Source organism: Carcharhinus amblyrhynchos, chromosome 30 (assembly GCF_965287045.1).
Source record: "Carcharhinus amblyrhynchos chromosome 30, sCarAmb.v2.hapA, whole genome shotgun sequence".
In the NCBI taxonomy this organism is placed as follows: Eukaryota; Metazoa; Chordata; class Chondrichthyes; order Carcharhiniformes; family Carcharhinidae; genus Carcharhinus; species Carcharhinus amblyrhynchos.
Window position 1 is genome coordinate 2,807,661 of NC_137353.1, and position 17,942 is coordinate 2,825,602.

The following is a 17,942-nucleotide window of genomic DNA, read 5'->3' on the forward strand; positions in this document are numbered from 1 at the left end:
CTAGCCACTGTGCCACCCCATGTCCTTGGGCTGGCGTTGACAAGATGGGTCAAATGGTTTAAGTCACGGGTAGATAGATTTCTGATCAATAAGAGAAGCAGGCGGGTAAGTGGAACTGATCCACTTCAGATCAGCCATGATCTTATTGAATGGTGGGGCAGGCTCGAAGGGCTCAGTGGCCTACTCCTGCTCCTATTTCTTATGTTCTTATGTAAATGGCCTCTTCCTGTGCTGTAATGTTTCTGCTAGTTAGGCTGCTAGTCCCTTCATTCACCATAATCCCAGATTCCCCATCACCTCACATTCCCAATGATTGATGGAGCAAACCTTTCCCAGCTGAAGTGTGAGGGAAGAACATTTCTGCTTCCACAAATTCTGGACTATTGTTTCTGTATAATTGCGAGAACAAGTGTCTACCTTGTACTTGTGTGTGTTGTTGACAAGAAAATTGTCTACCCAGTAACATTCTGCAGCAAAACTATAATATAAACCTGGACCAGAGAAAACCAGTGTGCGAAGTTACGGGAATAGGGAAAATACATTTAGCACAATTGCGAGGTGTATCTTAGTTTATTCAAAATGTGAGATTGTTCTTATAAATTGTTAAATAGATAAAAAAACCAACGTTTAATTCAAGACCAGGACCAAGAAATGTAAAGTCTGAATTTTGTGTTTCCCCTTCCCAAGCTGTTGAAAATTAATTTTCATAATTAAAATTGAGGTCTAATAAGATCATATCATAAACAAAATCAAGCTACAATTGTATTAAACATAATCAAACGGATCATTTTCAATTGGGTTATAAGAATGGAATAATGCCACAAAATTAGTATTGTTCAAGTTTTAATTTGCAGCCCAGATGAAAAGGATTTTCTGGCATTCTTCTTATAGAGTGTCGAGTTCACCATTGACAGTCCACAGGCAATTCAAATGAAAGGATTCACCTTTGATCCGGTCAAAGCCATGGTAGAAGCTGGTACCACAAAGGCTGTCACTGTTAGCTGGACTCCACCTGGTGGACATGATGTAAGTCAATGTATTGTGAAAGCTGACAACGCTAACCCTGAGTATGATAATAATTTTATAGTTGGAGTAAGTTCAGTTGTTTATATGGCTGAGACCTTAAGTTTATTTCTCAGAATGAATTCAAAGTTTAACTAAGGAAGTTAGAATAGTTAGTTAATTCAAACTGATGTCTGATATTTGATTGAAATTTGTGGCAATACATTGGATGGAGTATACAAATAGAAAGCTGGACGTGAAGCTTTTAGCTGTGAGTTACAGTTCCCCCATACTATCGCAAGTAAATAAATATTTGGAAAATTTACAACATTTACAGAGTTATTTCTGATAGAGGATTTTCTCTTTGATGTAAACTGCCAATGCAAGCCATCTCCGTCAGCTGTAAAGTCATAGATGTGTCTTAAAGTACACTTTGCAATATCTTGAAAATAGAGTGAAGAATAGTACGTAGGTGAGAGGTGTCTGAGCAAGCTGCCATAGAGAGTGACCTGGTTAAATGTGAGGATGAGCTTGCAAGACCGAGACTATAGATTCAATCCCAGATTGTGTTCTGTTCATTCATTATAATTACATTTAATTTGCAGATTTATGTTTGCTCTAGATTTTGACACTCACCTCACTTTTGCAGGTTAGAATCAGCAGGGGTCAAATTATGGACCCTGAACCCCTCCCACAAATCAATAGCCCACGTCTGGAATTTTCCAGAAGTTCATGCCCCGCTGCCACTGCAAGCGAGGACTGAGAATTTGGCACTCAGCCAAATCTCCGCTCACTGCAGTGAGACTAGAGAATCCCACCAGCATGTTCAGTTGGAAAATTCCATCAAATGTTTTTGAGTGCTTTTCAACTAAATTTTTACTTACTAAGACTCTGGGTGAATCTTTATCAAAGCTTTTCAAAATTCCCAAAAAGCTATACATAAAAATGTATCTTTCTGAGAGAATTTCACTGTTACTGCAGCTCCACAAACTTCATATATTTTAATGTTTCCAAACTGTTTATTTTAAAAGAAAGCTGGAATATTTTAAAGTTTTAAGCTAAAATGCAAAAATAGTAAATTTCATCTCTCCGGATATTTAAATACAACTTTCACACTTTTTTTAAAGCCACTTCAAATAATCACAGCTACAGTTAAAATGTCTATCAGAGGAGACATCACGGAAAATTACCAAATCATTCTAACGGCAATGGTTATCTCAACTTAACATGAAGGACTTGGAGGGATTACTGAGAAGACTTCTTATATATCAGACCTTCGGTTGTTGCAGTAAAGGCTACGTATTTTAAATCCATATATTTAAGTTTTTAAAATTCACAATCTGAATAATATTTAATTTTATTTAGTTGCCTACAACTTCTACTGATAGCATTCTGCTCTGAAAAGAAGTCTCTGTGAGTAAAGCTTTTCAAATTTAAATTACTCAGGAGCATTATTCATGTTGACTTTTTAATTTTTGATTTTTCATATTTGTCTTTTCCTAATTTAATGTAACCTGTCCAATGTCATAAAAGTCTACAAGGATTTTGTAATGTGTTTATTACTCTGTTTGACTGTGGCATTTGTATTGCATTTTTCTTCTTGATATAGTGTTTCCTTATCCAGCAGCAACCAGATATATTTATATACAAGCTGCTTTCTTAGCAAAGATCTCATATTTGTACTTGTGACAAAAGTTATTTGTATACCTACCGGTGAAAACTAGCTGAGGATTAGAATTATTCTTGTAATTCACCTGAACTACTCTTTACTCTTTCTACCTGTATGAGTGGGTATATGAGAGTATGAGAACTGCTCTTTTTACCTGTGTGAGTGGGTATATGAGGGTATGTGAGCTGATGTGTCATTCTTTGCTGCAAACGAGGTAATGTAGATTATGAAAATGCTTCTTTAAATATTTGTTTCTCTAGAGGGGTTTGGAACCAATTACATTCATTTTGGAAGTTCTGGGAGTCCTGAGTATTAGTAAGGTGAGTATTGAGAATTTTTGGTGAATCATTTAATTGAGGTCTTGTATTGAACTGTGTCACAGTGGTTAGCACTGCTGCTTCACAGCACCAGAGACCAGAGTTAAATTCCAGCCTTAGGTCATTGTGTGGAATCGGCATGTTCTCTCCTGTGTCTGCGAGGGTTTCCTCCGGGTGCACCAGTTTTCTCCCATACTACAAAGATGTGGATTGGCCTTGCTAAATTGTCCCTTAGTTTCCCAAGATGTGTCAATTAAATGGATCAGCCATGGGGTAGGGTGGGGAGATGGCCTGGGCAAGATACTCTGTCAGAGCATCAGTGCAGACTCGATGGGCTGAATGGCCTCCTTTTGCACTAGGGATTATATGATCATTATGAGTAGCTAGTGGGTGAATAAATTGAGTTCTGAGCATTTTGGCAAATTAGTTGGCAATGAGTTGGGACACGCAGAGTGGGAATCGCAGGTTTGGGGTTTGTATGAGGACCCATGCTAGTTGCAAGTGAGAATTTTTAAAAAGTGGTGGATAAATGACCTTTTGGGGAAAATCAACTAGAGAAATGGGGTTCCATCCAATATTATACCTCACTTCGTGCATGAGTGGATTTTGCTGGATAGTTTGTTGGTTTTGTTTTTATCTGGGAATTGGATAATACTTGAAGGAGAAATAGTTGCAGGGCTATGGGGGAAAGGCAGAAGAATGGAACTAATGGGGTAGCTTGTTGAAAGATCTGGTTAGAGCATGATGGGCCAAATGGCCTGCTGTGATTTTATCAATTTTTTCCACTAATATTCCTTGGTATTATACTTGGTTGCTGCTGCCGTTAAATAGCATCAAGCAAAATGGTGATCGTTGTACACCTCCCTCTTCACCCTAAACCCAGATATACCGGCTATTCTCATACACGTTAACCTATCAGAGGAGGCTACTTTTGCTTCTCAAGACTTGCACTATAGAATGTGAATGTTCTGCAATCTGAGGAGTAGCCCTTTACCAGATTCTTCAGGAAGTCGGCAGTGCACATTTGTAGCAATAAGATAATAAAGGGTCAACAGCCTCACCTGTTCCCTATGTAACAGGAAGCATGCGAGTGACAGAGTTCCCATGAGTGCATCGCATCATTGCTGGCATCCATGTGAATGTCATCAATCCCAGGAATAGAAAGGTTTCCACTCAATTAAACGCTCATATGTTTCTGACTGTTTGTGGGTCTGTCAGTGGCCATTATCCAAGAAGCAGTAGGATGCAGAGTAGGAAAGGAAACTCAGTTAATGTTACAATGCCCTTTAAAGAATCAAATATAATTTCTACATAGGCGGCTGAGCCCACTGACAAGCTCCTGACAGCAAAAGAGCATCTCCAGATTGAACCTGAATGTTTCCTGTTCCGCCACAGCCACTTCCAGCTTAAGAAAAATGTGCCTTTTAGTTTGGGTATAGTAAGCACATAGTAATTATGTACAGTGCTTTGTGATACTTTCCAGAGAGTACAGGAGGTGCTAACTTAGGCTTATTAAGCCCAAAAAAAATATGTGGAGTACACTTGCAGCCTGATCACAGAATGAATACAGCAAAGGAAGAGGCCATTCAGCCCATCATGTCTGCACTGTGTCTCCAATGGAGCGTTCCACCCAGGCCCACTCCCTGTCCTATCCCCATAACGCCATGCATTTACCCTCTAATTTCCCCCCTAACTTATACATCTTGGGACACTAAGGAGCAATTTACCATGACCAATCCACCTAACTAGACTGTGGGAGGAAACTGGAGCACTTGGAAGAAACGCACACAGACATGGGGAGAACATGCAGATGACACACAGTTACCCTAGACTAGAATTAAACCAGGGTCCCTTGCACTGTAAGGCAGCAGTTCTAACCACTGTGTCACCCCACATTCCCTTCCCTTCTTCCCATAACCTGACACATTTTTCCTTATTGAATAATAATCCAATTCCCAGTAGAATGCCTCAGTTGAACCTGTCTCCACCACACTTGGGCAGTATCTTCAGACTATAACCACTCTTAGTGTGAAAAAGTTTCTCCTCAGATTTCCATTGCTTTTACCAATTACCTTAAATTTGTGACCTCTCATCTTGATCCATCCATCACTGAAAACAGTTTCCCCCTACCTACTCTGTTCAGATCCTCATGATTTTGGATACCTCTATCAAATCTCTTCTCAACCTCCCCTTCTCAAGGAAAACAGTCCAATGTAACAATGTAACTGAAGTTCCTCATCCTCAGAACCATTCTCATGAATCTTTTCTGCACTCTCCCCAACGCATTTGCACCATTCCCTAAGGTGCAGCACCAGAACTGGACACAACTCTCCACCTGAGGCTGAATTAGTGTCTTATACAAATTCAATATAACCTTCCTGCTCTTGAAATCTATGCCCTGTTTAATAAAGCCTAGGATACCGTACTGTACGCTTTATTAACAGTGCTGTCAACCTGTTCTGCCACCTTCAGTGACTAATGCACAAAAACTCATCTAACGTTCTGGGGATCCTGGTTTAAATCCCCCTACGGCAGACGGTAGAATTTGAATTCCATAAAAAAAGTATCTGGAATTAAGAATCTCCTTATGACTGTGAAACCATTGTCAATTATCAGAAAAAAACCCATCTGCTTTTTATTAGAGAAGGAAATCTCTCGTTCTTACCTGCTCTGGCGTATATGTGACTGCAGACTGACAGCAATTTGGTTAACTCTCAACTGTCCTCTGAATTAGTTCAAGGGTAACTAGGGATGGGCAATAAATGATGGCCAGCCAGCCCTCTACTGTTCCATGAAAGAATAAAAAAAAATCTCTCTGTTCCTGCAACCTCTGATAGCAGCAAACTTCTTCCTCATTTGCAGCCAATTGCGAGGCACTGACTTGGTTGGCCTCTCAACTTTTGCAGCAGACTGACCTTCCATCCCAGATAAGATCATCTTCAGTGTTCTTCCTGCAAAGGGACTTGCCAACAGGGTTAAAGAAAGCTCTAGTCTTCACCGTGTCACAGTGAATGAGCAGTCCACTTTACTCCACTACTTCCATCTACCCTTTAATGGAAAGCTGCAGATTTATGAGGAGTTGTCAATGGATTTAATGCCAGCCAGCCAAATCTGCAAGCTTTTCCATGAGCCAGTAGTCAATTAAAATTAGTAGGACCTTTAAAGTGTAACATAGCTCACCCTGTGAGTCTGCATCATTAACCAGTTGAGCGCTACTTTTGACATTTTTGTTTTAAATTAGGGCTTAAGTATTTATCTTCTAAGAACTTCCAAATGATTTCACTGAATATGTGCAATTATTCTTTACTCCCCTTCTCTCTGGGGGGACAGTAGCAATATGGTATTGTCACTGGAACAGTTATCCAGAGAACAAGACAAATATCAGGCGACTCAGGTTCAAATCTCACCACAGAAGATAGTGGAATTTGAATTCAATAAAAATGTGGAATTTAGAATCAAACAATAACCATGAAATCATTGTCAATTGTCGTTTAAAACCCATCTGATGTCCTTTAGAGAAGGAAATCTGCTGTCCTTACCTGGTCTGATCTACATGTGACTTCAGAGCCACAGCAATGTGGTTGACTTGAAAATGGAGGAAGTTAGAGATGGGCAATAAATGATGGCCCAGCCAATGATGCTCACATTCCATAAATGCATTAAAAACCAAATGGTGAAATAGGAAGCTAGTCGCGAATCTTTTACTTAATACTGGATTTATTTACAGAACACAGCATTCGAATGTCACCTTGATCCTAATCAAGACCCAGCGCCCCAGAGTCTGTTCATATGAACTTAAGGAACCTAATCAATGAATCCCCTCCATCTGTATATTCCCTAACTTTAAAAACACAATGAACATACTATTAACACACACCCCAATATTTTTGTGGAAAGTCTAAAACAACTTTCAAATGTTTTATTGTGGTATTTTTTCAGACTGTTGTCCCCTGTTTTGTGTCCAGAGAAAACTCAATTTGAGAGAAGACAGGAGATGAAAAAAGGTGTGTCTCCACTGCCAGGGACTTAAAGGGTTCCCCAAAGAAAGTGGGAGTTTAGACGATGTCGGCAGGGTGTTCCACCACAAGCCTTAGCTTGTCCTCTGCTGATGTGTGCACCTATCAATCCTGATTTTAACTCTAAGTGAATGGATTTTGAGTGAGTTAGAATCAGGCCATTCCTTTTGACAGTTAGATAGTGACCAGGAGCAGGGACTCTCACTGGTATGAAGTCGCTTGGCGCATGCCTGCCATCATCAGCTGAGATCACCTTCAGCACATAACAGTAGCTAGACCTGTTATTCAGTCACTGCTCCATTGGGTGGATATTTCTAGTTATTAAGTCTGGGAAACAGTGAGTAAGCAGGCTGCTGTGCTGCACAGAGGTTTTCATGGGATTCTCAATTGTTATAGACCTTGGCCTGGGGTAGATGCAACTCCATGTAACTGTTCAGATTAGATGGGAGAGGTCAATATCTGATATACCACCTTGATTTCTGACTCTTCCCATGGCTGCTCAAAGATAACTAAGCGTTGGAACTTGTCCCAGCACTTCAATGGAATCCAGCATTCATGAGAGTTCGAGAAGTTGCCAGAGGATAGTAAAGGCAGGTAAATTTTTTTCTTTCCGTATCCAGCCTCTTAATTGGTCACCAAGCTAATTGATTTCTGGGCTTGTTGCCAAGCCACATTATACATTCCTGGTTGAGAGCCCAGATAGCCAATAGAGTACTAAAACACATACATCCCAGAGAAAACATTGTCTGGTTGACAACTCTGGCTCTTTAATCTATGCTGTCAATTTTGCAATGTTTCTTATATTTAAACTTTAAAGCATCTGGATGATTGACACCTTCCTTAAGCTATAGTAAATCAGAGAGTTTTCAAGAAGGTGGGAAGCTATCAGTGAAATACCATTTTTAAATTTTTTTTTAAGTATCCTACTATCACGATAGGGTTCATTAGTCTATACTGTGCATAGTAGATGAATGGATATGGAAGTGCCTTACCTCGTATGGGGGGAGATGTGTAGACAGTATACCTCATCATTGGAGGATATGAGATGGGTCAGGGGTATGAGATGGCATGGATGGGGCATGGGGAGTGTGGGGGCATGGGGAATGTGAGGGCTATTGGATCTTTCTGTTCTTGTTCCATAGCATCGAAGCAAGACTTTTAAATAGCCCATCTCTGCCCCCCACAATGAAAATCCTGTCCTTACGGGCACTTTCTCCCAAGGCTGGCCAGGCAAGTTAGAAGTTCTCCTGACCCTTGGATTGAAAATCCAATCCCACGTCTCAAAGGTACTTCACCAGCTGTTCAGCACCTTGGGATGTTCTGAGCTTGTGAAAGGTGCCATGTAAAAATGCAAGTCCTTTCCTTTGCTCACTTAATGAAATCTGTGGTTTCAGTGACACAGCACCATAGAATCATAAAGGTTTACAACATGGAAACAGGCCCTTCACCTAACTGGTCCACACTGCCCAGTTTTTACCACTAAACTAGTCCCAATTGCCTGCATTTGGCCCATATCTCACAATACCCATCTTACCCATGTAACTGCCTAAATGTTTTTTAAAAGACAAAATTGTACCCACCTCTACTACTACCTCTGGCAGCTTGTTCCAGACACTCATTGCCCTCTGTTTGAAAAAAGTTCCCCCTCTGGACCTTTTCATCTTAAACCTACACCCTCTAATTTTAGACTACCTTCCCTTTGGGAAAAGATATTGACTATCTAGCTGATCTATGCCCTTCATTATTTTATAGACCTCTATTAGATTAGCCCTAACTCCTACACTCCATCCAGCCTTTCCTCATAACTCAAACCAGCAAGTCCTGGTATCTTCCTAGTAAATCTTTTCTACACTTTTTCTACTTTAATGATATCTTTTCTAAAATAGGGTGACCAGAACGGTCCACAGTTTGTAAATTATTAATACAAAAGTAGATTCAACATTTTGGTTTGCCTTTGATCATACGTTGAATGATTTAAAGACTTTGTTACTCGGAGATAAAAGCAACTTCACAAGCAATGGTGTAACTTTCCACTGCTTAGAGTTCTGTGTTCCTTTAGCTTGCTGCTTTTCATTCTCTTAATTTGCATTCCCTCAGGTAATGTTTCCCTTAGATAAACAATCCAGTTTGGATCCCAATCAGAGTTCAGGAAGCATAGTCGGACTAATTTCCCAGCTAACTCGGGTAGGAATTTTACTGGGTAGAATGTATCCTAGCCTGAGTTTCAGCAACTGGCCACAAACTCGATATTCTGGATAAAGTAGATCACAATTTAATGTGCGTTCTCACAAATAAACTTGCAGATGATACAAAGATGAGTGGCAGAACAAAGTGTGCAGAGGGGGCTGAAAGTCTGCAAAGGGATATAGATAGTCTAAGTGAGTAGGTAAGGGTCTGGCAGATGAAGTACAATGTTGGTAAATGTGAGGTCAAATTTCTTATGTTCTTATGGTAGGAATAACAGCAAAATGGACTATTATTTAAATAATAAAAAATTACAGCATGCTGCTGTGCAGAGGGACCTGGGTGTCCTTGTGCAAAAATCACAAGGAGTTGGTTTGCAGGTGCAGCAGGTAATTAAGAAGGCAAATAGAATTTTGTCCTTCATTGCTAGAGGGATGGAGTTTAAAAATGGAGGTTATGTTGCAGCTGTGTAAGGTGCTGGTGAGGCCACACCTGGAGTACTGTGTACAGTTTTGGTCTCCTTACTTGAGAAAGGATATACTGGCACTGGAGGGGGTGCAGAGGAGATTCACGAAGTTGATTCTGGAGTTGAGAGGGTTGGCTTATAAGGAGGGACTGAGTAGACTGGGGCTATACTCATTGGAATTCAGAAGAACGAGGAAGATCTTATAGAAACATATAAGATTGTGAAGGGAATAGAAGCAGGGAAGTTGTTTCCACTGGCGAGTGAAACTAGAACTAGGAGGCATAGCCTCAAAATAAGGGGAAGCAGATTTAGGACTGAGTTGAGGAGGAACTTCTTCACACAAAGGTTGTGAATCTGTGGAATTCCCTGCCCAGTGAAGCAGTTGAGGCTCCCTCATTGAATGTTTTTAAGGCAAGGATAGTACAGTAAAGGAATTAAGGGTTATGGTGAGCAGACGGGTAAGTGGAGCTGAGTCCACAAAAAGATCAGCCATGATCTTATTGAATGGTGGAACAAGCTCAAGGGGCCAGATGGCCCACTCCTGCTCCGAGTTCTTGTGTTCTTATGCAGTGTTAATGTAAGCCTACTTGTGACACTAATAAATATAATAACAAAAAGATGTGCGAGTCAGGTGGATTGGCCATGCTAAGTTTCCCTTTAGTGTCCCAAGTTGTGTATGTTAAATGTATTAGCTATGGGAAATGTGTAGGTTTACTAGGATGGGGGGGTGGGGGTGAATGGGGGGATGGGTGCTTGGGTACTTTGCCGGAGTTGGTGTAGACTCGATCGGCCGAATGACATCACCTGTATTACGGTAAAAAGTCTGACAACACCAGGTTTTAGTCCAACCGATTTATTTGATAGTAAACGCACAAGCTTTCGGGTTAGTCCCTTCGTCAGGTGAATGGAGAGTTCTGGCCTCAGACAGAGCATATAAAGCACGGACAGTTTACAGATTACTGATTAGAATGCGAATCTTTACACCTAACCTGCTAACAGCAGGTTAGGTGTAAAGCTAACAGCAGGTTAGGTGTAAAGATTGGGGTAAACTGTGTTTACCCCAGTCCAACGCCGGCACATCCACATCATCTGTATTATCAGGATTCTACTTTATGAAACTTTAAACACTGGGAAGCAGCAAGCTGAAATAATTATATTCTGAATGTTGTAATGCTGCTTTTTAATTTCATTCCTGTTGGAGCTGAGTTAGTTTTCAAATATGAAGATAAGAATTTTAAATTTCAAGCGTTGGGGGGGGTGTCACTGGAGGTCGGGGCAAGCAGAAGAGATGAGTGAGGGCGATTTCCCATCGCTGTAGGATTTTCCACGTTTCGTTGCATTTTAACCTTTGTAGGAAAAAACATTTCTACAGGAATCCACTTGAATTTGCCTCCCTACTTTTATTGAATATAAAAGTAGGGAGGTCTTGCTGCAGCTGTATAGGGCGCTGGTGAGGCCGCAGCTGGAGTACTGTGTGCAGTTTTGGGCGCCACACTTATGCAAGGATATTTTGGCCTTGGAAGGAGTGCAGAGGAGGTTTACTAGGCTGATTCCAGAGTTGAGGGGGTTGAACTATGAGGAGAGGCTGAATAAACTAGGCTTGTACTCGTTAGAGTTTAGAAGAATGAGGGGAGATCTCATTGAGACATATAAGATGATGAATGGGATGGATAGGATAGAGGTGGAGAGGCTCTTCCTGCTCAGAAAGGACAGTAGGACTAGAGGGCACAGCCTCAGGATAAAGGGGGGGCGGTTTAGAACGGAGTTGAGGAGGAACTTCTTCACTCAAAGGGTGGTGAATCTCTGGAATTCTCTGCCCGTTGAAGTGGTGGAGGCTACCTCGCTCAATATTTTTAAGACGCGGGTTGATAGGTTTTTGATAAGAGAGGGGATTAAGGGTTATGGGGAGAGGGCGGGAATGTGGAACTGAGCCACGACAGATCAGCCATGATCTTATTGAATGGCGGGGCAGGCTCGAAGGGCCAGATGGCCTACTCCTGCTCCTATTTCTTATGTTCTTATGTTCAGAATTGCCTTTATTGTCACAGTAGCGGTCAGGAAATGTCACTGGAACCAGTGCAGATTATCCCACCTTCTTTGCTGTCTATTCTTGGGAGTTAGACTTTTACAGAGGGAATTGGTCGGGTAATCAGAGATCCAAGAGAGAGGATTTGAGCAGTCAAAACATGAAGGGAAAGGATCAAAAATAGGAATGTGGAATAACCTTGCAGCAAACATGTACACCAGACTCCAGGAATTCCGAGACTGAGGGAACAAAGCTAAAGAAGAATGAAAAGAAAGAATTGGTGACAGCGGCTTTAAGCATCCAGGGAGGAAGCAAAAAAAACTGTCCTTAAAGCTTGTGTCTTTTCCCAAAGGTAGGGGAACTAGAGGGCATAGGTTTAAGGTGAGAGGGGAGAGATACAAAAGGGTCCAGAGGGATAATTTTTTCACACAGAGGGTAGCGAGTGTCTGGAACAAGCTGCCAGAGGTAGTGGTAGAGGCAGGTACAATTTTGTCTTTTAAAAAGCATTTAGACAGTTACATGGGTAAGATGGGTATGGAGGGAAATGCGGGCAATTGGGACTAGCTTAGGGATTTTTTTAAAAATGGGGCTGCATGGACAAGTTGGGCCGAAGAGCCCAACCTCAATGACTCTTACGACAAAGGCTTCAGCTGCAGAGATCCTCAAAGCTGTCACAGGCTCCCTGATGAACAGTAGCACGGTTAAATGCTCCTCCAGTTTACTGAGAGTGCTGCTGATAGACTCCTCCACATTGGCAACTGCCTATCTCAATTAGAACTCGGTGCCGGGGACCAGTGAGATTTGGTGTATTGGCACAAGCAGACTCAGCCAGAAGCTTCAGGCACAAACCAACTGGATGTCAATTAACTGTCTTCCCATTGACCCCACTGAAGTACCTGGATGAGCACTTGGGACGTCAGAACATTCAAGGCCTTGTGCTGGTAAGTGGGATTAGGTGGGAGGTCAGAAGTTTCACACGTGTCAGGTCAGACTTGATGGGCTGAAGGGCTTCTTCTGCACTGTATGGTTCTGTGATTCTGTGATTCTAACTCTGGCAGAGGCAGCAATGCTTACTGTGAATTCTGGAGTTTAATCCAGGATTATGACCCTAAGATTCTCAGAGCCAGAATCTGCTACACATTTGCAATACAATCATTTTCTGACTGTCTCACAAAAACCTGTGAAAGGGATTGTGTGGCGGAAAAGCTCGCTGCACTTCCAGCCTCTATCCTGCTAAAGCTGGCCCCAACACCGAGCAGAGTGTGACTAGGAGTGGGATGGCCAGGCTAGGAATTCACTTGTTGCTGATTGGGAGGAATTATACAAATCCAGTCCACCAGGAGGAGGCACCAGGACTTAGCAGTTGATGGAATAAAGCCCTGAGGAACTTCCAGCCTGAAACCACCAACCCCCTGCACCCCCCCCACCTCTTCCTCACCAAAACAAGTCAATGTATTCTGCTTGTTATTTCCATGACCTTCCAGTAACTTTACCCAATGTGTACCAATGTGAGATATCCTGGAGGAGACCCTGGTATACTCTCCCCTTCCACCACCAGGAGCACCTGATTTACAGGTGAGTGCCTGAGAAGATGCAGAGATACTAGTTGAGCAACAGAATTAAATGGGATCACACCCTCTTTCCTCCACCTACCCCCCCCACCCTAATGTTACGCTGCAGTTTAAAAAAGGTAGCAGACAAAAGGCAGGGAATTATAGGCCGGTTAGTTTAACATCTGTAGTTGGAAAAATGCTGGAATCCGTCATCAAAGAAGAAATAGCGTGGCACCTAGAAAAGAACGGTTTGATCGAGCAGACGCAGCACGGATTCGTTAAGGGGAAGTCATGTTTAACGAATTTATTGGATTTCTATGAGGATGTGACTAGTGCGGTAGACAGAGGGGAACCGGTGGATGTGCTGTTTTTAGATTTCCAAAAGGCGTTTGATAAGGTGCCTCACAAAAGGTTGCTGCAGAAGGTTAGGGTGCACGGAGTTGGGGGTAAGGTGTTAGCATGGATAGAGGATTGGCTGTCTAATAGGAAGCAGAGAGTTGGTATCAATGGGTGCTATTCTGGTTGGTGATTGGTGACTAGTGGAGTGCCACAGGGATCGGTGCTGGGGCCTCAACTGTTTACCATTTACATAGATGATCTGGAGGAGGGGGCTGAGTGTAGGGTAACGAAATTTGCTGATGACACGAAGATGAGTGGAAAAGCAAATTGCGTGGAGGGTGTGGAAAGTCTGCAGAGAGATCTGGATAGGCTGAGCAAGTGGGCGAGGACCTGGCAGGTGGAGTATAATGTTACCAAGTGCGAGGTTATCCACTTTGGTAGAAACAATAGTAAGAGGGATTATTATTTAAAAGGCGAAAAGCTGCAGCATGCTACGGTGCAGAGGGACCTGGGGGTCCTTGTGCACGAATCGCAAAAACCCAGTCTGCAGGTGCAGCAGGTGATCAAGAAGGTGAATGGAATGTTGGCCTTTATAGCGAGGGGGATAGAATATAAAAGTAGGGAGGTCTTGTTGCAACTGTACAGGGCACTGGTGAGGCCGCAGCTGGAGTACTGTTTGCAGTTTTGGGCGCCGCATTTGCGGAAGGATATATTGGCCTTAGAGGGAGTGCAGAGAAGGTTCACTAGGCTGATACCAGAGATGAGGGGGTTAGCCTATGAAGAGAGACTGAATAGACTGTGTCTGTACTCATTGGAGTTTAGAAGGATGAGGGGGAGATCTTATAGAGATGTACAAGATAGTGAAGGGGATGGATAGGGGAGAGGTAGAGAGATTCTTCCCGCTTAGAAAGGATAGCAGGACTAGAGGGCACAGCCTCAAGGTAAGGGGGTGGGGGGGGGACAGTTTAGATCAGAGTTGAGGAGGAACTTATTCACTCAAAGGGTGGCAAATCTCTGGAATTCTCTGCCCGTTGAAGTGGTGGAGGCTACCTTGCTAAATATATTTAAGTCACGGGTAGATAGGATTCTGATAGATAGGGGAATTAAGGGTTATGGGGAGAAAGCGGGAAAGTGGAACGGACCCACTTCAGATCAGCCATGATCTTATTGAATGGCGGGGCAGGCTCAAAGGGCTAGATGGCCTACTCCTGCTCCTATTTCTTACGTTTACCCATCCGAACCTCCCAGAGTCAATATTTTCTAGTAAGGTCAGTGGGAAGATGAACAGAAGGTACAATGTGGCACTGACACTGGGCTGTCGGGCCTGCAGATTTTCGGTTCCCATTTATGAGTGTTTTTGATAGGCTGCTGATGAGAGCAGCAGACTTGACATTCCATTAGACTGGTTCACCTTGTCCTTCTCTCCTGTACTTTTCCATCGTTGGCATAAACCGTATGTCGTGTTGAAACACTCAGAGGCAAACTTTAATTACATCCACTTAAGCATGTTCGTGGCTTAATAAGTCTACAAAAAAATCACTGACACAGATTGTTTATACATAGTCATGAGTTTAATGGGCGCAAATGTACTTTCCTCAAAGTGAGGAAAAGTACTCGGAAAATAACTGGGTTCAATTAAGTCCCAGCACAACAGATTTATTAATGATGCTAAATAGCCTATGCCCACTCCAATTGCTTAATTTTTTAAGTTAATTGCATTTGCTAAGCACCAGAGTTTAACATGATCCTATCCAAAGCATTTCCATTTTAATGTTACGGTAACCCTGTAGGAAATGGTAAACATCATTTTAATTTTTTTTTAAATCACCCATTCTGCAGTTACCCTATCAAAAGCATCTTCTGCAGTTGAGGTAATACTTTGGCAGCCAGTTTATTAATTTGATTTTCAAGTTTGCTGATAACACCACCGTAATGGGTCGGGTCTCAAACAGTGACGAGACAGAGTACAGGAATGAGATAGAGAATCTGGTGAACTGAATCTGGGCAACGATAATCCCTCCCTTGATGTCAACAAAATGAAGGCGATTGTCATTGACTTCAGGAAGCGTAAAAGAGAACTTGCCCCTGTCTATATCAATGGGGACGAAGTAGAAAGGGTCGAGAGCTTCATGTTTTTAGGTGTTCAGATCACCAACCTGCCCCCCCCCCTCCCCGCCATGCCAACACTATAGTTAAGAAAGTTCACCAACAGCCCTACATTCTCAGAAGACTAAGGAAATTTGGCATGTCAGCTACGACTCTCACCAACTTTTACAGATGTGCCATAGAAAGCATTCTTTCTGCTTGTATCACAGCTTGGTTGGTTCCTGCCCTGTCCAAGACCGCAAAGAACTACAAAGGGTCGTGAATGTAGCCCAATCCATCAGACAAAGCAGCCTCCCATCCATTGATTCTGTCTATACTTTCTGCTGCCTCTGCAAAGCAGCCAGCATAATTAAGGACCCACGCACCCTGGACATTCTCTCTTATATCTTCTTCCACTGGGAAAAAGATACAAAAGTCTGAGATCACGTACCAATCGGCTCAAGAACAGCTTCTTTCCTGCTGCTGTCAGACTTTTCAATGGACTTACCTTGCATTAAGTTAATCTTTCTCTACACCCTAGCTATGGCTGTAACACTACATTCTGCACTGTCTCATTTCCTTCTCTATGAATGATATGTTTTGTCTATATAGCACACAGAACCAATAGTTTTCACTGTAAATACATGTGACAATAATAAATAAAATAAAATCTAACCAATATTGTTGTTGGACAGTTGATACCCAAAATACTATAAAATTACTACAAAAGCCCTGGATGGCAGGAGGAAGCTGGCTTTTCTGGAAGCCCCAGTACAGAACAGTTTTGTAGCTATTTTTGTACATTTCTGTTCACCGATATTAGGGGCAGGGCTGTGGGGATTGATGTTTCACCATTAATTCTACTCCAATCCAATGGAGGTCAGCTAAGGTCACACCAGAACATCACCTCGCCGAAGTATCTGTCCCTACCCCACCGCCCCCCCCAGTAAACCTAATGGCCAGAGGAAGTTGCAGTTTGATTGGCTGCTGGGAGGGGAAGCCAGTGACATCAGATGACAGTGAGAGACAGGGCTGGAGAGAGGCAGGAGTGTAGGAGGAAGTCAGCCACTGAGGGAAGATGGGAGCAAGAGAGTGCGCTTGGGAGGAGAGAGGGATCAGTGCTGGGTGATCACTGATTGGGGTGGGACAAAACATACGTCACAATTGACAGAGAGGAGGCAAAAGATTTTTGAAGAATGGTAGTGTTGGGTGTAGGGATGCACTTTAGCTCCTCCTGGCTCACAGGAAGTGATGGAAGCAGTCCAGATACCTTAGGTACTTACCTTTTGTCACCACCTCCCTCTCACTGCCGTGCCACCTGAGCCCTAGGACCAGGCTCCCAATTACCCAATGAGAACCTGATTCAAATACTTATAATAAAGTGTTCACCTCTCAAGGGCAGAACACCTTTGACACCGTGAGCTGGAGACCATTCAACACATCGCAGTGAGAACCAAGGCCCATTTAATGAGCACAATCAAGGGCAGCCTTGATCTTTGTGCTGAATTCCCTGGAGTAGAACTTCAAACCAAGTTCACCAAATTTTGTTATATAATAGTTTAAACATCTGGTTTATGCTCCTCTGATTTCACAGTGATTGGCTATTAAACCAAGCCCTGGGTGATGCTTTGCTGCAGTTTATTTTGTGATTTGGTTTGAAGTCCAGCATTTTTCTGTTGAGTCAGCTTTGGGGCTGGCTGATTTTGGTTTACAGTGTGCCGGGATAAGAAGGTTGGCCAGGTGCATTCAGAGGTCAGACCAGTGTGATGCTTTAACTTATTGTTTGAACAGGTTTTCAGAAAACCTAGTCTGAAGTATGTATTATTTATTTTGCTGTTTTCAAAATTGATTTCAGCTCATTAATATATTAATCAGTAAAGGTGTCTTTAGTCTGTGTGACCCTGGATATCTAAATCACGGGGATCACTGACTCAAAAAATGTGTTAATTAAAAATCTGTCAACCGTGAGATATATTCTAAAATTAATCAGAATGGACTATTTTTAATTCCAAAGTTTCCACAACAGACAGGACATGCGAGCAGATACTGCGCAGGGTGGTGAAAGGCTGCACGTGGATGGAGAGTGTTCTATTTTTAACCTGCTGCCTCCACCTTGCCTCCTTCCTGCTCTCTGGCACGGTTCCCCGGCCCTCCAGCTGCTCCTTCTGGCAAACAGGCACTCCAAAACGGAGGAAAGCCCAATCCTGGCCACCTTGTGGACAAATACAGGAAAATCCACCCACACAATTGGTTATGTAGAAATATAAATGTTAAAATGATAAATA

The 17,942-nt window shown here is 42.5% G+C and overlaps 1 protein-coding gene across 1 annotated transcript in view; it reads left to right on the top strand.

Annotated features, from left to right (window-relative positions):
• Positions 1 to 17,942, top strand: part of cfap74 (cilia and flagella associated protein 74) — a 210,440-nt gene that overhangs the window by 174,037 nt on the left and 18,461 nt on the right. The window contains exons 38-40 of the mRNA XM_080215220.1: positions 892 to 1,026; positions 2,130 to 2,415; positions 2,932 to 2,991. Coding sequence (XP_080071346.1) covers positions 892 to 1,026; positions 2,130 to 2,228 — 234 coding nt within the window. The 3' untranslated portion in view covers positions 2,229 to 2,415; positions 2,932 to 2,991. The remainder of the gene's footprint in view (positions 1 to 891; positions 1,027 to 2,129; positions 2,416 to 2,931; positions 2,992 to 17,942) is intronic.